The sequence below is a fragment of the Cyrtonyx montezumae genome, unplaced genomic scaffold (assembly GCF_038088225.1).
Source record: "Cyrtonyx montezumae isolate F1298 unplaced genomic scaffold, pur_monq_1.0 scaffold_5, whole genome shotgun sequence".
In the NCBI taxonomy this organism is placed as follows: domain Eukaryota; kingdom Metazoa; phylum Chordata; class Aves; order Galliformes; family Odontophoridae; genus Cyrtonyx; species Cyrtonyx montezumae.
This window is the reverse complement of record NW_027072056.1, coordinates 2,493,074-2,513,098: the sequence shown is the minus strand read 5'-3', so window position 1 is coordinate 2,513,098 and position 20,025 is coordinate 2,493,074. Positions and strand designations below refer to the sequence as shown.

Genomic DNA, 20,025 nt, shown 5'->3' with positions numbered 1-20,025 from the left:
TTTCCTGATTGTGTTTTACTAAGGAAGCGTGTTGTTTGGAGGGGCTGGGTTGGGGGGCTGCTGCTCTGACGGGCGTCTCTCTAACCTGGTCTTTTGTTCAGGCACCTTCTGTAGAGGGAACTAGAGTATGCCGGGCAAACTTTTTATTTATTCAGCTGCCCGTAAGAACTCGATTGTAAATAAACCCATGTTCTGCTTTTAAAACCTCACACCGCTCTGATTCATTTACGTCTGTGTTCCTGTGTGAGATTCTGTTCTGCACGAGCTGAGGGTGGGAACCAGGAGCGTCTTAGTGCTGCCTGAGGCTGAAGGAGGTCTCACCGTGTTGAACAAGTGCCACCGTCCTTGGCAGATGGACGTGTTGGATGTTTTGGAGAAGTTATTGAACCAAGGTAATTATCATCCGTATTTCAAACACCACTGAGAACAGAAGGCTTTATATCCTGTGGCACTTGAACTGCTACGTAGTTGGACTTTTAAGGCAGAGATAGGAAATACCCATTTCTGAAAACACAAATCCTTCCTTGAAGAAAGCTCTGGTTGCTTCAGAGTAATGAAGCAAAGCCTTCAGCTGGTTTTGTTAATGCACAGATCTCCATATACAACCACAAACCTTAACTGGCTGCTCTCTTTTTGCTAAGACAAGAAGCTCAGCGCCCTGCTCTTGGATGTTAGAACCACAGCAAAAAGGAGAAAACCCACACTGGCACTTTGAGGTGTTTCTGGAGGCTGTACTTCTTCCTTCTGCCTGTTGCTGTGATGGAAGGTGCTTCTCAAAAGGCACCTACCGAGAGCCCAGGTGACCTTGGGTTGCTGCAGAAAAACAGATTGCTGAATGACGAGTCAGCGTAACGAAAGATTATTGGGAGATTAGGAGAACATAATAACTCTGCAGGCTCTGATGGGGAGGATCAGAATGGGTTTAGGACTTTTATAACTTACGCTACTAGATGTCTATTTTCTACATCATGCACGTAGATTCTCACACAGAGGGCTTTGTTTTGCCTGTTTATGAAGTAGGTTAATAATATTCAATGCTAAAGCAATGACAATGGCTAGTAGCTGGCTAAAACCTTAAGGAATTTCAATTTAAAATGCTTAGGGCAGAGGTTTCTATGAAATTCCAGGGGCCAATTTCAGCTATTTTTAATTTTTCCTTATTATTTTTATTTTTTTAATTAATTCTGATGCCCATTCCTGCTTCAACGTGTAGTTGGAAGAAGAGAAAATGAAGGTACCTGCTGTGCAAAGGTGCTGTCACACTGTTTCTCTGCTGAAGGTGGAGCTGCCCTTCACGTGGCTCAGAGTAGTAGTGGGGGGACTATCTTTCTGCAGACGTTGAAAGCTTGAGCTGTGGAGAAGCGGCCTCAACTGAATTTGGTGGATTCATTTATGAAGTCTCTCCTTCAATAAACAGCACCTCAAGCACGTACGAATATCCACGCTGTAGGGTAGATCGGTTTGTGTTTGCCAGAGCAGTGATTAAGCTCCCCAAATAAATCCTATTTAATAAAATGTTGCAGGAATTTATAAACACTGAAAGAGCTGAGGAACGCTGGTTCTGTGTTCACTTATTTGTGTGCCTGGGCAGCTATAATCATTCACCAGGGACTGCATAAAGCAATCCCCACCTGTGACCGCAGGCTTGCTCACAGAGGAGGGTGCTGTTCTGGCTGGTAAGTGGAGAAGGGAGTCTCCTATGGTCCTAATCAAAGTCATAAGTGCAGCCCAGAGGAAAGCTACAAAACAAGTTGCACACTGCTGATCTTCATGAAATTTACAGCGTCCCGGGGGGAAGAAAGCTGTTATTGGGACAGCCATAAGCATTAAAGTGAAATGGGTTAAAGTCTCTGTTCGTGTGTCTTATTAAATGTTGCGCTTCGCTCTTTCTGTAAGTAAATTAAGGATGGGAGGGTTGGGGTTAGCTAACATTGTGCTGCTGCTAAACAGCAAGCCAATGAGGTATTGATGGAGCAAGAAGAAAACCGTGTCTGTGGTCAATACATTGCTCAGAGTGTCTGACGGTCATTTATAACAGCATCTGTTTACAGAGGCTTGCTTTGTAAACTCTCTTTTTCATAACCAGCTCTTCTGTGTTTAGCTTCTTACCAGGCTGGATGCTTGAAACCCTAGGAAGGAGAAGAGAGAAGAAGAGCTTTAGAATAAAGCTCCTTTAGTAACCACCCTGTTCTGTGTAAGTCTGTTGCCTTTATAAAGCATGTGAGGATGACATTGTAGACCTGTTCATTGAGGATCTGGCCGTCCTTAGGTAATGCCTTTGTTGCTGACCTAACCACTTTCCAGTTGAATCTTAGCTCGGGTGCAATGTTTGCTCTTGGAGGGGGATTAATTCTTGAAATCCTGGATGGACGCAACCAGAGACGTGCTTTAAAATCCTCTACAAATTGTCTTCCTTCCTCGCTAAGAGGTTAGTGATTCTCAGGTTGCTGGGAAGGCGTGTAGGACACGGCCGCGTGGAAGATTCATCGTTCTTCAGTGGTTTAGGAGTTCCCATCGTTGCCCTGTGGTACCTCCTGTGCTATCTGGAACACAGCAAGGTATTTAATGTTATTTGCAGGTTTCTTCTTAGGGACTACAGCATGAATAATACAGCACGGACTGTTCGACCGCAGCCACTGTTCTGGACTTGGAAAACCTACCTGTATTTCATGAAATAGAAATAATTAATGGTGTGTCTGTCTCTAACCTCCACCTTACCATTTTCTCAGCTTTTCTAAGGAAAGTATTTCATCTTCCTACAGTCTAGTGTGTGCAAATAGGTTCTGGTCCTGAAATGGTCTTAAAGTGGGAAAGCAAGTAGAAAGACAGAACGGAGGCAAGCTGCAAGCAGCCATATACAGTCAGACCAAAGGTACTGTGACTCTAACAGTGTCCAGAAGGGAGATGTGTACAGATAGTGTGTACAAAGAGTGTGTGCAGCATCGTGCTTTCCTGCTGCACCTGGATCATCCTGCCCGACAACTGCCAAAGCCCTTTTCCCTGGGAACGTGTCTAATCCTGTAAATATTAAAATTGGTGATGTACAGTCTTCTCCACTTTAAAAGTAAATGCTGCATTTTATTTTGAACTTACTGTCTATTCCCTTAATTCGATGCTGCTATTTTTTTTTTTTTACTTGTGACAGAGTGATAAATAATCTGTCCATTTTGTACCACTCATTTTCTGGACACCTCTTTTTGGACATCTCTTGTGTCCTTTCCTTCTCTGAAAGAATCTTACTTGATCTGTCTGTGTTTTGGATACAAGCTGTTCCTTACCCCTGGTTACTTTTATTACCTTTCTGTGCTGGTACTTGAACCATTCTATTGTTAAGGTCCTTCCTGTTTCCAATTCACTGATGCTCTGAAAGTAACAGGTTGCGTTCAGCTCTGATTTAGAAAAACATGCTGGTAGAGTTCTCATTTTGGGTTTGGTCTGACTCGCTACTTGTGTATCGCAGAATCATAGGGGTTGGATGGGGCCTCTGGAGATCATCCTGCCCAACTCCCTGCTAAAGCAGGTTGCACGAGAAAGCACCCAGGTAAGTTTTGAGCATCTCCAGAGGAATCTCCACTGCTTCTCTGGGCAGCCTGTGCCAGCGCCTTGTCACCCTCACTGAGGAAGTTTTCTTACGTTCTTACTGCACATCCTGTGTTCCCAATTGTGCCCATTGCACCTTGTCCTGCGTACCACTGTTCTGGGTTTTAAACTCAGCACGCAAGCTCCAAGATGTGGATACATTAGGGGTTCTAAAATAGCATCAGTAATGTGCACTGTTGTGTTCTTGATTCATTTCCTAAAATCTTTTCTGCTTACATCAAGACTTCTTTCCTAGGTGGGAATATCCCAAACCTGAAAGTAGCTAGAATCCACATAAATTGTGTTCTTTATTTCCTGTATCTTATCTAGTTATTGGCTGAGACTGACCTGCCTTCTTGACTCATGACAGTGTAGAGCCTCTGGTGACAAATCTTGGTGAACCTTTTGAAAATTGAAGTGCTTGTGTTGACCACACCGCCTTTATCTCTACTCGTGTATTCCACAGAAAGTCTCTCTACAAATCTCTCTGCAAAGACCAAGCTATCTCTTCACCTCTGTATTTTTTTTACTGGCCCGGCAGTGTTTTGAATATCTGAAGAGCAAGTGATGTTTCTGAAGAGCTATTTTTAAATAGTTGGGATTTTCTTTCCTCATAAGGAGCCCACTTTGTACTGAACTTGAGTATCCATTGGATGAGTCAGATTGGTGAACTATATGATAGGAGTACGATGTTACACCCAGCAGCTGTGCCTACAGTTTTACCTCATCCTCTTATCTTTCTTACTCTCACCTCTGACATTTCTTTCAGGAACCTTTGAGGGAGAAGAGATTCATCCATTTGCAGTTACCTTCCTGTCCATTGGTCATGAGCTGCCCCGAATCTCAGAAGACAGGAAAGAATGCTGATTCTCCTCCAAAGCAAGTTATCTTCAGGAAAAGCAGCCGTGACAAAGCTGTAAGTACCATAATAATGGGCATAAATGAGTTCCACTCTCTTTCCTGTCCTCTTCAATTTTTCTGAAGAAGGACCAGGATCCGTATTTAATGCAAAGTGTGAGGAGACAATGTAAACTAAGTTCATATGGGAGAACTTGTTGCAGTCTTACAACAGGAAGGCAACTCCCCTCTCATTCTTCTAGGTTGTAGTCCTGCTGGTAAATGTTTGAACCAAAGCTGATTCACTGTTTGATAGGGAATCTGATGGCATCAGAAATATTTAAATCCATAGTTCTGTCCCATCCATGAGTATTTGAGTTTTACTTCTCGGAGCTGTTCCACGTTAGGTCCTCTCTTCTGTCGTCCTGAAGCACGTGGGTAGTCCTTCTGAGTCTGGTGTGGATTGTTTGGTGGAGAGAAAAAAAAAGCCGTGCTTAAAATGGAATTGTTCGGTTCTCTATGGAATTTATAGCTCCATACTACATCCTCCCACCCCCCAAGCACACAACACTTCGTAGTTCAACCACGGCCATCCTTTCCCCACAGCTGACCATCTACCTGGGAAAGCGTGACTTCATCGACAACATAGGGAGTGTGGAACCTGTGGGTAAGTCCACAAGAATGCACACTGCCCTTCCTGCTCTCTTAAACCTGATCATCCTCTCATAATCTTTTTAATTTTCCTTTCTTTCAGATGGCGTTGTATTGGTGGATCCTGCAATGATCAAGGGGAAAAAAGGTTTGAGGTGTTATGTGGTACAGGTTTTAACTTGCTTGTCCTCTTTTCAAGTGAGGTGCTGAGACAGAACTTTTTTTACATTGCTTCAAGGGTACAAATGTAACTCCCCGATGAACGGACTTCTTATTCCAAGTAATGAATATAAAAACTTCGAATATGAATACTAGCTGGGTTATAGAGCAGCGTTGAAATGAGTCTCCATGACCAGTGCAGGATTTTACACCACCTGGCTGTGTCTGCTCTGTGCTTTACCTGCCTGTGTTTCCTTCCAGTGTACGTGACTCTGACCTGTGCTTTCCGCTATGGCCAGGAGGACATCGATGTGATCGGCCTCACCTTCCGGCGGGACCTGTTCTTCTCTAGGGTCCAGGTGTACCCACCTGAAAACAAGCCAGAATCTCTCTCACACTTGCAGGAATCTCTGCTAAAGAAGCTGGGGAAAAACGCTTACCCCTTTTTCTTTACTGTGAGTATCTCTTAAGAGCCCCTGACCCTCTTCTCAGCTGTCATTACTGGGCAGCTGCCACCCAGGGATGGAATGGAGACAGGGAGTAACACTAAGTCGTGTTATGCAAAGCTCCAATTTTGAGTGAAAAATGTACCATTTTTTTTTATTTATTAACCACCCTAAGTGATAAAGTGCAAGAAGATCCTTACTGCATGTGAAATGTGCTTGTAAAAGACAAGGGAGTATGCAGTAGTTTCACATATCCGTGTCTACCCCACTCCTTTGGTACAATCCAGTGATCTTAGCTGCTGGATTCACTGATGGGCTGTTAGTGTTCCACCTCAGGAGACTCTGCAGCCTTTCCAGTTGGTGAAGCTGCTGGTCCTGTGCAGACCAGGAGCAAACACACACTATCTGGAGGCTGGCTGGTTTAATGGCCTTAGCTGTGTTTCCAGAACAGAGATGCCTTGCTCGTGGTTTGAGCCCATGTGAACAGAGACCAGTGGTCCTGGATGGAGGGACAGATATCCCAGCTTCTAATCTGTGTCTGCAGTGCTTTAGTTTTTGATTATAAGCCCAGGAATTCTATGTTTCTGGGTGTCTTTTTACTTTTTCTGTTTTTGGTTTTTTTTTTTGTCTGTTAGCATTGTAAGTCCCTTTCTTCCTTAAAGACTTCATTCATGAAAATTAAGCATAACATCCAGCTTCTCTCTGAGGTGGAACTTCAAAGGGTTGCTGTATGTAAGTGACCTGTTGTCTTCAGGGTTATGTTGTACCTTTTGTGAGCAGTAAGTTAATTAGAATATCACAGAAATCCCCTTCTTATTGCTCTGGCGTCCTTTTCTTTTTGTTCCCACAGTTCCCAGATTACCTGCCTTGTTCAGTCTGTTTGCAGCCTTCACCTCGTGATGTTGATAAGGTGAGACTGGTACACTGGTACTTATCATGAGGAAAGTCGTATGGAAAATGCTATGTCAATGTATTTGCCTCGTTGAGAGTGGAATAAGGTGACACTGGAGTTCACCATGTTATGCCACAGACCTCAGGAACCTGACTTCAAGAGCTACAGTGTGCGTCATGGAGCTGGAATTCAGGTCCTCAAAATAAGAAAGGAAATGTAGTCTAATAGCCGTGAGGCTGTGCTAAATCTGCAGTGCTTGTCATTTCCTTAAGGGTACCACATGATTTGTGGGTTGACGTGCAAAGTGATCCTAGCTGTCTTGTGTTAGCAATCAGTCACATGAGAGAGGGCAGGCTGAGTGCCTGAATCTCAGTGCCCAGTGCAAGCAGCAGGCGTTAGACCTGCCTCTGTGTTAAAACAAATGCAGAGAAGGACTGTTTTGTATGTGTGCATAAACAAAACAAAAACTCTGGAGGGTATATCAGCAGACAGTGAGATGTTCTGCTAGGTTTCTGACGCCATTCAAAGCAATCCTCCTGTACTTCACAGGATGCTTCTCTGAACAGCTGGGCCAGGCCTAAAGCCAGGCTTAGCAGTGTAAACTTGTTAAAGCAAGGGTCAGCTTGGCCTGATGGCTTCCAGTCCTTAGGCACCAGGAAGTAGGAAGCTTGACCGTGAGTCAGGTATTGGTGTTCCAAGGCTGATTCAGGAACCCCAGGCGGATGCAGGACCTTGCAGGCCGGTTGGCGGAGCCTCCTGTACAGTGCTGCAACCTCTACAGCTCTGTTCTCACGTCCTTTTAGGAGAAGGGATGTCATCTGTCAGAGGTTGGGAACTAGGCCTTGTGGCATGGAACAGGTGGGTGCTGACACACCTGGTGGCAGGGATCTCTGTTACAGCCGTCAGAGGCCAGAAGACTTTGCAGTTGGAAGGAATCTGATGGTTTCTAGGATACAGAAAGATGCTTGAACATCTGCAGATGTTCTTGGCTTGCAACACTGGTTTCACAGCTGCCCTCTCTCTCTGGCAGAGCTGTGGGGTGGACTTCGAGGTGAAAGCTTTTTCAACAGAGAATTTGGAAGAGAGAGTTCACAAGAGGTAACAGCACACTTATCTCTGTATGTCTTCAGCTGTGCCCTTATAAAGAAGGGGGGGAATTACAATAATGCACCGTGGTTGTTTATTCACCTTTGTTTCACTTGTCAGTGGACTTCTTGAGTTGAATTAAGCATGTGTGCATGCGAAACTCTTGCCTCTGCCAAGCACAAGGTACCATCCTGCCATCTTCTGCTGCTTCCTAGGAACTCGGCGCGGCTGTTGATCCGTAAAGTGCAGTATGCTCCAGAAGAACCAGGACCCCAGCCTTGTGCAGAGACCACGTGGCAGTTCTTCATGTCCAACAAGCCACTGCATCTCAAAGCTTGTCTCAGCAAAGAGGTGAGGAGTTTGCCCCTGAGATGTGTGCATCATAGAAATTCTGCATTTTGTTACCCAAACAGCCATTTTGTGTGTGTTACCAGACCTTGTCTCAGCTGATCCCAACTTGTCCTGCACACTTGGGTTCAAGTGTGAGTTTTTTCAGTAGCTTCTGCTAGAGAAGGATGGGACATCATTATCAGAGCCATTTGAGACCAAGGAGGGCATTGGAGGCAGGGTTGTGCGACATGGGGAAGGGTCACCTTGCTTTATCTGGCCTCTGTGGGGACTGGAGTGGTTTATGGCCTGGGAGAAGCCTTCTGACTGGATCAGTTTTCCCTTAGGTGTACTACCATGGTGAGCCCATTCCAGTCACTGTCATGGTCACCAACAGCACAGAGAAAACAGTGAAGAAGATCAAAGTCCAGGGTATGTTTTTTACTATTGCTTGGATTCTGTTAGGACAAGAAGACTATGGTGGGAGGGCCAAAAGAGCCAGAATTTAGTGCTTGTGAACTGCCTGAGCAGGCAGTATGGAGTGCATCAGGAGTTTGTCCCTCCACCCCATCTGTTGTTGTTTGTTTGCTGCTGTTCATCAAGTGAGACACTGTGCCTTTTTTCCTGGCTCACGGTTACTTGCCTGGCTTAATTTCAGGCCCCTGTATGTCGTGTCTACACAGGAATGGACTGGCACTGTGGCTGGCAAGGCATGTCTGGGGGAAATCTGCCTCTTGGGAGCCCAGTGGGAAGGGCTGTCTGTCGGTGTGATGCTCACCTAGCAGGGAACGTGCCTAGGAGGTGTACTTCACTTAGGGCTTCAGAAATGGCAGCACCGTGAGGAACAGCCACTCTGCCAACGATGGTTTAATTCCTCTGGAGGGAGCTGAGGGCACGGCCTGAGGTTCAGCTCTGCCTGTGTTTTATCTGTAGCACTGCATGTTCTCATCCCACGAGCTCCATTGTGTTTGGGCCTGTGGAAGACAGTCTGAGTCAAAGGATGGGAAAGAGAAGAGAAAGCAGGGAAGGAACAAAACTCCACGGTGGAGAGGGCCAATTCAGTGCCAATCTTGCATGTGCTATCCAGTTACTCCCGAATATTTTTTAACCTGATATTCTTCAGTCTAGTTTAAAAAGACCTTATTTCAGATTCTCTCATCACTTTAATCAGAATTACTGTATACTTTCTGGTGTTTGTTTGGAAAATGCTGTCAGAGGAACAGCAGTTTAGTATTCAGTTTGCTTGATGATGATGTAGACAAGAGGTGCTAGTTACTAGAGGTGAAAGCAAGGATGCTTAGAGGAGATCTTTGTAATGGGAAGAGCAGGCTCCCAAGAGAAGTCATGGGCTGTTGGCTTTCTGTCACATCCAAACCAAAGCTGGGCATGTTTCAGGGAAGACAGCCACTAACAACGTGCAGGAGGCGAAGTCTGTGACCAGGCTGCCTGCCCTGGTGCTCCTTCAGGTTCTAAATGTATGGGTTTTCCTGCTGTCCTCCTCACATTTTCCACTCTTGAGGCTGTGGAGCAGCTGTGTTGTTTCTGATGCCTGTGCACAACTGATATTCCCTTTTCCTTTCTCACTTAAGTGGAGCAGGTTGCCAACGTGGTTCTGTACTCCAGTGACTTCTACACAAAAGTGGTAGCTGCTGAGGAAGCACCGTGAGTGAATACTCCGCTTATCCATGCTTGCTATGCCCCCCTCTCCCTCTAATGACTCTCCTCCTTGGTTACGGGAGGCTCTCCTGCCTGCAGCATGGCAGTTGCCTGCTGTAACAGTGTTCTTTGCCATGTATGTTTGCCTTGATGCCAGCCATGCTCTGGGCACAGCTGGGCACTCCTTTGTGCACCTCGCTCCTTCGTTCAGAGGAGAGGGGAGGCTATGGAAAAGCCGTGTTGTTTGCAAAAAGAGTAATTACCTACAAGAAACACTTAGCAAGGGGACGTGAAGGAATCCCACTGCTTGAAATCTTTGAAAGGAGTTGCCATGTTTTTCTAAAAGGTGCTGCTGTGTGGCTGGGAGTGCTGGATGCTGTGGTCTGGGGTCAGTCCTTTACATAACTCTTTGTCTAATAAGAAGAACCCTCACCAAACTCTTGGCTCTCTGGCGTGGTGGTGTGGAGAACCCCCTGCTTTTATGCTTGGTGGTGTATTTGCAGTGCAGCATGGGGCCCTGCTTGGTGAGGAGGGCTGGATCCACCCGGGCACTTCATACTTTTCTGTGTTTTATTCTGCAGTTTAGAGGCACATCTTTTGAGTACTGGTCTTCTGTACTAGCTTTCATTTTGTTCAGGTATAGAGGTCTGTGGCATGGTTGGACCTACTTTTAGATGCCTGCCTTAATGTGAAACAAGTAATTTTCTGCAAATGCTTGTTTCTGGTGACTACAAAGGGCATTTTTCTGACTGGCTCAGACTCGTGCATCCACGCTGTAGACGAAGTCCAGACAGAGAAATCGCACTCCTTGCAGGTGGCTTTGTGTTCTGTTTTGAAATTATCCTGCTTGGGTTTGTAAGGCAAATCAAAGTGTATCGCTGTCCTTCTCTCACTTGCTTCTCATTTCCAGGGAAAAGGTGCAGCCAAACAGCAGCCTGACGACAACACTGACGGTTTTGCCCTTGCTAGCAAACAACCGGCAGACACGGGAAATAGCCCTGGACGGCAAGCTAAAGGATGAGGATACCAACCTGGCTTCTAGTACCATGTGAGCAGAGTTTTAAAGGGTCCCAGCTGTTGGAGGGTGTAAAGAAGAGGGCAAGATCTGACCTATCTACCATGTTTGTATCTGTCTTGACGGGTGCATCTGCATTGCACAACTTATGGAAGGAGGTATTAGCTGTCCTTGAGGCTCTTCTTTTTGGGATGCTCATCTAGTTGTTTCTCTGCCATATGTTGTTGCTCTGTTGCTGTACTACCTAACACCACTTTGTTTTCTCTGATAGTATTAAGGATGGAATAGACAAGACAGTGATGGGCATTCTGGTTTCCTACAAGGTCAGAGTGAAGCTCACGGTTTCAGGGTAAGAGACTTCTTGCTACATCTGCTTAGAGTTAACAGAGTGAAGTATGTATTTCACTGACTGTTGTGGAGAAGGTGGGGCAGTCTACCCGAAAAGAAAGGGCATGTATTGTAGAATATCAGCATAAACTTCCTCAAAATTGTATGTTATCCTATCCCAGCAAGCTTTCTTGAGCCAGAGGTGTTGTTTTACCTTCCTTTGTTACAATAAAAAATTGACTGTATGACGAGAGGTTGTAGTATAAAGCTGTGGTTTACACTGCAATTTCAATTCCAAAGCTATAATTTTGAGTTTGCGAAAGCTGAAGTAAAGCTTTGCTTGAATTTTTGTGTTGGTGCTGTCTCTAGCTTCTGCTCTGAGAGAACATCGTTCTGAGAGTCACAGACTGTAGCTGAGATTCTGTACTGAGCCAGCTTCCTGGGAGAAGCTGTGTTATCAGCATGAGATGACTCCCAGCATACAGTGCAAAGGAGGACAAGGATAACTATTGCTGATAGTCACTGTGTATACATTTGTATTTGTTCATCTGTTTTTCTTCCTAAATATAAAAATGAGCTAATGATATGCATAAACTGTGATAAAATGACCACTGCCTTCTGTGGTCCCTTTGGATTGCCCTTCTCAGGCCCTTGGCAATGCAGCCATGCTAACATTTGGTCAGAAACTTAATCTGCTGCCGTGGGAAGGCTATGAAGAATGAAAACTAAAACAAGTGCGTTTTGATGTTACGATCTGTGACCAGTAGAGAGGTTTATATGAGGCAGGTGGTTTTGATGGTCCACAACTAAAAAGTTATTTGCTCGAACACCAGAACGAGAAGGCACTTTATCATTGTGTTTTCCTCTGCTCCCTTCTGTAGCCTGCTGGGAGACTTCACCTCCAGGTAAGTGCCAGCTTCGTTTTCAGACCATGTCGCTGTGGTTACTAATTTGTCTTTTCACCCTCTTCTTATTCTTCTTCCCACCCCCCTAACAAATAAGTAACTATCCATTAAGCTAATAGGAGTGAGAAACCTGCAGTCACCAGTTAAAAAAAAATAGTAACATAAGGCAATGACAAAACTGTATCTTGTACATGTAAGCAAGCATGCCCATGGTGTGATAAACCCAGCTTACTAAGAGTAGATATCCCTGGGATTTTTGTGGAGAAATCTGAACTTAACCCTTTTTAAGATGAAAGTTACCATTAGAAAAAAGCTGAAAGAGTAGGTGAAGCTGGAATTCTGGGCCTTGACTGGACTGAGCAGAGAGGAGTATGAAACAGAGTGGGACTGGGGGCTGTGGATCTGATGCATTTTCTCTTTTTCCCATAGTGAAGTGAGCACAGAGCTGCCATTTCGTCTTATGCATCCCAAACCTGAGGAAAAGAACGCAACAGGTCAGTTACATCTCATTTTTGCCTTTGTTTGTTTGCTTGTTATAGTTGTCACACATGAATTATTACTATTGCAATGCAGTGATTTAGCTTCCAGTGTCTGGAAGATGCCAGAATAGGGGCTACTTTGTGCATCTGTGCAAACCTCCAGGCACAAGGAAATGGTGAAAGGATGCTGAGATGAAAGAAAGCAAAACTGGGTCATGTTTCCTTTCTGTCTTTCATCTGTAGAATCACAACTGAAAGCACAGGGACTTGAGGGAGCACTGCACATTTATATCTCATGACTGCTGTGCCAAAGGTTTTGAGCACAGCTGTCAACAGTTTGTAGCCAGATCACAATACAGCAAACAAGAATCTGTCACAGAAAACTCCTAAGATGTACCAAAAGAAATAAAAATGCTTTTTAAGCAAAGTTAAGAGGAGATAAAGCCGTTGATGATTTTACAAAGCCCCTATTATGTGCGTGTAGCATTGCCCGTTGTGTTTGAGGTGTGCTCATTTTTTGTGTACAGGAATCTGAGAGGAACGGTCACTTTGGGATTGGGTCATTTATAACAGAAGTGTGACAAACAGACAGCTGGCAGGGATCCGTCCTGAAGGTTGACCAACTTGCTGTCTTGGTTACTTGTATAAATCATGGGCCAGTGTAAAGAACTAGCTTTCCCTGGGTACAATATCTTATGATTGGATGGAAAAACTTCAGAGTGCCTCAAGCATGTGTTCTTTTCCCACTTCTCCGATCTGTGACTGTATCTGTTCTCTAAGGACGATCACACAGCAGCTGCAAGGTGCTTGCACTAAATCAGGATTTCCTATGTGGCATCTGGAGCAGCTAATGAACACAAAACATTATGCCTGCCTTTCAGTGTTGGGATTGTTCTAGATGAGTCAGCCCGTCCTGCTCTTTGGATGCAGTTGTGTGGGCTTCAGGCAGAAACCCATTGCTGCTTCTGCACTGGGGTTGTTTTTCTTTATTTTTTTCTTTGGGCTAGACTTACCTAAAGTTGCAGTGTCTAAGAACACGGCCACTGGATTATGGAGGAGCCTATGAAAGGAGTTATCCCGAGATAGTTTCTACGCTCTACACTGGAGGCATTAGAAAGAGTGCTAAATGCTTAGTATACATTAAAATAGTACAGCCAGCTGATCAAAAGAGGTGATTCTCCCACTATTACTTAGCTTTGGTGCAGCCTCACCTTGAATACTGTGTGCAGTTCTGGGCTCCACAGTATTTTCATAGGACGTGAAGTGCCCAGAGGAGGGCATTGAAGCTGATAAAAGCGCTAGAAGGTGTGTCCTGTGAGGGGAGGCTGAGCACACTTGGGTTGCCCAACCTGGAGGAAATGAGGTTGAGGTGACCTCACAGCTTTCCACTACTTCCTGAGGAGGGAGCAGGGCGTGAGTTGCTGGATCCTGCTGTTGGGAACCAACACAAGAACACAAGGGAATGCCTGCTGCAGAGTTTCAGGCTGGACAGGAAGAGCAATCTCTTTTACCATGAGGGTGGTCAAACACTAGAACAGGATTCTTGGACTTGGTGCCTATTGGTTTTCAAGAGGCATTTGGCTATTGCCTGCAATAACCTTCACCTTTTGGCTAGCCTTGAAGTGGTCAGGCAGTTGGTCTGGGTGTTCTTTGAAGATCCTTTCCAACTGAACTGTTGTATTCGAAATGGTTGGAGGACTTGGACATGAGCGGTGAGAAGAGAGACTGGTGATCAGCTGCCCTGGTTAGGAATCAGTGTTTTCTAACAATGGACACGCTGCAGTGACTGAAGGAGGGCTTCTTCACTCCTTTGGAGAATTGCACCATAGAAAACTCAGTTCCCTCCAAGAAAACCTCTGCTGTGAGCTGTGCCAGCACAGACACAGCATGTGCTCACACAAGAAGTCTTTTATGCGTGTTACTCTGCCATCAGAGCAGCGCAGTGAGCCCAGGAAGCATCTTCAGCATGAACCACAATGGTTGTTCTCCCTTCACTGCCTTTCTGCTGTGACCATGTGGAAAACAGCAACATCACCAGGGAGGAGCACCGGCACTCCACAGATGCATGCGGGTTGCAGCCTGTGAGGAGGGAAGTGGGTTCCTCAGGGTTGGTCTGTAGTACTGATAAGGGTGGAGCACCTTGGAGAAGCTGCCACGAAGCAAATGCTGTGCCCATGCAGTGGGTTTCCCTTCTATAGCTCAGGCCTGCAGAGCTCTGCTAGCAAACCACTGCCACTGCTGGCCCAGGAAATGTGGTTGGTGTGGGCCACCTGGTATCCACAATGAGCCTTGCACGGCAGAGATGCTGCCGGGCCCCAAGGCTGCAAAATCGGGCTTTTGTGGATCCAGAGAGAAGCTTAACAACCGCCAATAAGGACCATCCAGAGGCTCGGGGAGCAGTAATGAATTCTGTGTATATTTTCAGGATAGTGTGAGGTTGGTTTGGACGTGACACTGTGTTTGGTGTTAACGCCACCACTCCCTTTTTATGTCCTGTGTTTCAGGCTGATCATTTAGGTGGAAGCGTTTGTAGGCTAGGGTGAAGAATGGAAGTCAGTCAGTTCTCCCTTTTAAGACCATTTCAAAGGGGGGCTGACACGCTCTCATATGTAGCACGCTCAAAAGAAGGTGGGCAGGAGACTTTAGGAGGGAAGCAGAGAACTGCAGCATTGCTCAGATCACTTCCCCAACACATCCTCTCACCGAAGATGCAGCACACATATTGTTTTGTACATCAGAGTCATCGAGGAGCTTGCTGTCAGGAGATGGCTACACTTCATGCTTTTCGTACAGATGGAAACTGCAGGTTTCTTGTAACTTTAGCGGGAGGGGGGAAGTGTAGTTTCAGTAGCTATCCCATGGGAAAGCCCTGCAAGCAGTCAAAGGGAGAAAAAAACGTGCTTTCTATTCAAACATAAACATAATATATAATTCTAATCTGTCAGTTTGTTCAGCAGCCTCTGCAATGGGTGTAGGCAAAGGTACACGCACAGGGAATGTTGAGATCGCTCCTTATCTTCTTCTATTCCCTTTTGTTTTTACTGATGAGTCAGCAGTAGCCAGTTTGTCTATTGTACCTCCCTTCTTCATTGACTTGTCATTTCATTGTAAGATGCAGCTGGGAGAAAGGAAAAGCCAAAGCAGTTTAGAGAGTCAAAGCTAAAGTGGATTAAAAATGTCATATATACTGACTTGTACCCTGCAAAGGGGTAATATCTTTTCCCTTCACTAGCTAAACTGACTTACAGCAAAAGTAAATGAAATGTGTAACATCAGTATATTTAATAGTGCAGAGCAGAAGTGAATGTAGGGAACCCCAATGTCAGAGCAGGTAAACTTCTCAAGAACATGACTCAGATTTTGGTCCAAACGTGGACGTGTGTGGTTAGCTGCACTGTGCTTTCACAGCATATTGCTTGACCTTTTTTATTTGTCTGTACAAGCATACATCCCTCCCTAAAAATCAGCTGTGTCAGTGCATGGCCGTTGCTGTTTGCTTGCTCTTCCTTTTGCACCTGGAAGAGATAGAAATGGAGCTGCTTGCTACCTTACCTTTTCCATGTCAGTTTATGGCTTTCTTGTCTTGGACTTCTCGTAGGCCAGCATTTGCATGTTTTGTGTGTGCTGGTTTTGCAACTGTTTTTGGATCCGTGTGGTTCACAGGTGGTTATTTTTAGGCAAGGCAGCTCCTGTCACGTTGGCGGTCTGTCTTTTCAGCCCGCTGACAAAAATGGATAGAGAGCTGTTTCTTACAAAGACAGAGTCCAACTGGGCTGTGTCTCTTGGTGCTTCCAAGACCTTCCCCAGCCAGCAGCTTGCCCAGAAGTTCCTGCTGGGATTTTCACAAGGCTGTGCTCTCAGTGTGAGTTCTTTGCTCTGGGGTTTTCCTGCTCTTGTCCTGATGTTTTACATTTTGTGGCCCTGTGTCTTGGGCACTGGCCTTTATTTTGGCTGGTATTCAACAAACGGTCACTTATCTGCTCCCTTGTGAAACTTGCTTGAAAGGGTTGCTTTCAAGCAGCCCTTAAATGTTGTGTCCCTTTAACCCTATGCTCACCATGTATTGATACTGCATCTTGCAGAAATCAGTGAATTTTCAAAGGGCTTGAATGCCTTAAAGTATGTTACACAGCCTGTTTTATATATTTTTTCCCATCGTGAAGTTAAAAGAGGTTAAAAGCAAGCTTATAATGAAAATTACCATATGTCACAACTCTAATTACATGGAGTCATTTCTGTGGCTGCATAATGAAAGCTTATAGAAAACCCTCTGCAGAGAGTATGGTGATGTTCTGGAGCCTCATCTGTCCTCAAACACAGCCCCCTCCCATCCTAACCCTCAAAACAATTACTGAGATGCCAGTTGGAGATAGATTGGCATTTTCCTTATTTTTAGGTTCCTGTGACTTTTTCAGTGTTGTAATGCAAAATAAGCCACAGGACGGCAAGATAATGATGAGGGGAGGGCCTGACTCCTGCTGGGTGCTGATGGACACAAGCCAATGGGATGTCACATCGCAGCCTGAAGATAAAACTGTGTCTGTGCATTGAAAGATTTACACAGCAGAATGTACTCTTACTCCTAACCTGTATAGCATTGCTGCACTGCTGCCATATCTGTGTATTGATTCAGTAAGTATCAGACAACAAAGTATACGGCTAACCTAAAAAACACCTCTTCACCCCCTCAGCCCATTCTGTAGAATCAGCTTCAAACCACGCTGGCGAAGATGGCTCACTTTGCCCACATCTCTGATGTCATGGTTCCCATAGTAATGAGCGTGCTTCGAAGAGAGGAAAGAGAACAGACTATTTAAAGAAATAAAAATTGGAGGAAAGTAAAATGAGAGCAATGCTTTGTGTCGGAAACTTTAAAGAAACTTTACAACTTCTAAATGTTTCATTTTAAATCCATTTCAGTCAAGTACAATTGCCCTGAGGCTGTCCAGACTTCATCCTGGCCTTTGTGACTGAGGAAGCTGTCCTTTCACATTCTGGGCATCCAGTCAGGAGTGCCTTCATGCGACCCATCATCTGAGGCACTGTGGCTACAGTGCCCTACTTGGCACGCTTATAATGCTGACTTTTCCAGCAGTACTAATCGCAGTTTGTTGCCTTTGATTTCAGCGTGTGCTGTAGGTAGGAACTCTGCAGGTCATCCACTCACTGAAGCACTGCCCATCCCTGATGACTTCTGTAGAACCATGGTCTTACAGCATTGTGCTTTCCCACTTAAATTCATAAGAAATAAGCGACCGTTGCAGTGGTTACTTGATAAAGTAACTGTAAAATCAAAGCAGTCTGCTTTCCCACCTCTTGCCTGCAGTATAGTCTGTCTTGCTTTCTTTAGGCTGTGCTGAATTCCAAGGAATCCTGCTAGCAAGCTGCTGTACTGCTGTCACTGTTGCGTGGTCAGCAAAGATCCCATCAGGGAACACCATATTGAGGCAAGGATGAAATCAGGAATATTGTCTGCTGAGAGGCCACCTGTTTGTGCTCTGATTTCAGTACCTCCGTGTTTATTGCATGAGAACACCTTCTCATCAGCTGGCTACGTAAATCACAGTGACAGACCAATTAAGACTTAACTCATGAGCACTGTCATCAGAGAAAAAGCGTGTGCACAGATGTTTCTCACAGCTGTGACTGCTAACAAGCATAAATGGGAGAAATCTGTTTCTCAGCCCTTCTGAGGTCTGGGGCAACATTGCTGGAGTGCTTTCACATTTGAGAGATGGAGTTTTGCCTTGGCAGGTGCATGCACACATGTTCGGACAGTCTGGAGTTCTTGTGTTGCTGCAAGTCCTGATGCTTTATAAAGTTTTGCTATTTTTAGCATCCACTGCTCTAACTGTTGTGTCTCTTTTCCTCCTTTACTGCACGCTGATGACTGCAGGGAAGGACGGGTAAGTTTATTCTAATGGTATTTCATGTTCTATTTGCTGCTGTGCACTGCCTCTTTGAAAGCTCCTCAGAATTGTCCAGAGATCAGCAGGGTTCACAGAGCATGAACTTAAAAAGTGAGTAAGCCGCTGTGGCTTGACAAATCGCCACTGTCCGTTGAACAGTAAGGGCTGACTGTGTGAAAGTAGTCTGAGATCATATTTTGCCTAACAGTCAGAAAGAGATGGTCAGCTGATGATCTGTCGTTTCAGGAACTCAATGAGTTCAACCACATGCCCATACTTTAAGTGCATAAGGATTAAAGGTTTCGCATTTTATCCCAATACAAAGGCCCTTTCAAGCTGCCAACTGTTCAGCTAGCTGATATTTAGATATATAGCTGGAAAGAGCATGATTCGTTGCAGATGAAAACCTCCTCAGTTTGTGTCCTGGTGTGTTCAGCCAATTGCTTTTCATAGTAGCTAGAATAGCACCAATGAAGACAGTGTCTGTGGGGATGTGATACAAACCTTTTGAAGACAAAAGTAATATCACCAGAGACCGCTCTGGGCTTCTTCTGATCTGTTGTCAGTCGGCTGATAGAAGAAATGGCTGACCTCATTTTGAAAGACCTGTGCTTCTTCCCTTTCAGTGATGCAGAGATGGTATTTGAGGAGTTTGCTCGTCAACAGCTAAAAGATACGGGTGATGAAGAAGAAAACAAGAATGTTTCCTCAACTGATGAGTGATAAGAAGAACGAGCTATGTAGTCTGGCACCAATTTGTAATTTAGGACCTAGGTTTCTAGTAAACTGTATGTTCTTGGTGCATGTGCTCTCAGGGATCAGTAGACATAAAACCATAAAACTCTATTACTTATTAAAAATTTCCACTCCATAAGAACATAGCAAACTCCATTCCTGCTGCTAACTCACTACCAGAGGAGGGCAGGGAGGCTGCCATGCTGTGACGTCCCGCTCAGGTGCTTGCTTACTTTTACCACTGACCAGAGCTCAGATGAGGGCTTGTGCAGCCTGCCCGTGCTCAGCTGGGGTTGATGAGTCTGCATCTGAAACACCAGTGAACTGAGTGAGTGCTAGATTGAATGGCAGGCTTGCTGCCTTTGACTTGAAGTTCCTCAGGGGACTATAAGATGTTGGTTTTCTTTCCTTTTGTTTGCTGTTGCATTTCTGCTTTATCAAACTCATCTAGTGAGTATTTTCAGTGCTTGCACTAACCCTGTTATGGCTTACATCCACCTTCTCTACCATTAAATGTCTTGCAAGTCATCTTTTGCAGCAGTTATAATACCGAAAAATTATGTTAGCTTTCTAGCATTATACTTAACAGCCATGTTTTTAAGGATCAGAGAAATGCACTCTGTACATGAATTCCTTAACATAGCTCCCGATATGCAATGCTGACCAGAGAACCGCTAGTCCAGATTAATCTTATTTAGTCTAGTTTTCTTTATGTGGCAGTGCTTCAAAAGAGGGCATGATGAAATTAAGGGAGAAACCACGGGGCAGACTGCCCTTAGAAACCCACATCTCTCTGCCAGAGATCAGTTTATGCTCTGAGACACGAGAACGTTGTCTGCAAGCATTGATGTCCTTTGTTGATGGGAATGTTCTCATTATCCATGCAAATGCGTTGAGTCCCTTTCTGAGTCTCACACGGGCTCTGGCTGAAACGAGCTGCATCAGCTAGTTACGTTTTGCATGTAAAAAGCCTGCTGTTACCTTTTTCTCATTTTTGCTCTGTTTTTCATTGTTTCTGGATT

At 45.0% G+C, this 20,025-nt stretch overlaps 1 protein-coding gene across 1 annotated transcript; it reads left to right on the top strand.

Annotated features, from left to right (window-relative positions):
- The first annotated feature begins 4,405 nt into the window (after window positions 1–4,405).
- On the top strand, window positions 4,406–19,299 carry SAG (S-antigen visual arrestin). Its single transcript, XM_065748136.1, has 15 exons — window positions 4,406–4,495; window positions 5,023–5,083; window positions 5,171–5,215; window positions 5,488–5,681; window positions 6,523–6,582; window positions 7,595–7,662; window positions 7,866–8,001; window positions 8,325–8,409; window positions 9,567–9,639; window positions 10,544–10,681; window positions 10,920–10,997; window positions 11,857–11,880; window positions 12,310–12,374; window positions 18,256–18,265; window positions 18,895–19,299. Exons 1-15 carry the CDS (start codon window positions 4,406–4,408, stop codon window positions 18,989–18,991), a joined length of 1,224 nt encoding a protein of 407 aa, XP_065604208.1. The 3' UTR covers window positions 18,992–19,299.
- The last annotated feature ends 726 nt before the right edge of the window (window positions 19,300–20,025 follow it).

What these genes read in the sequence shown, in the direction of transcription:
- SAG (XM_065748136.1), top strand. Translation starts at nt 4,406, where the DNA reads ATGAGCTGCCCCGAATCTCAGAAGACAGGAAAGAATGCTGATTCTCCT. An exon ending in AGGGAGTGTGGAACCTGTGG is followed by an intron (nt 5,084 to 5,170) that starts GTAAGTCCACAA and finishes CCTTTCTTTCAG; the next exon opens with ATGGCGTTGTATTGGTGGAT. An exon ending in GAAGAGAGAGTTCACAAGAG is followed by an intron (nt 7,663 to 7,865) that starts GTAACAGCACAC and finishes GCTGCTTCCTAG; the next exon opens with GAACTCGGCGCGGCTGTTGA.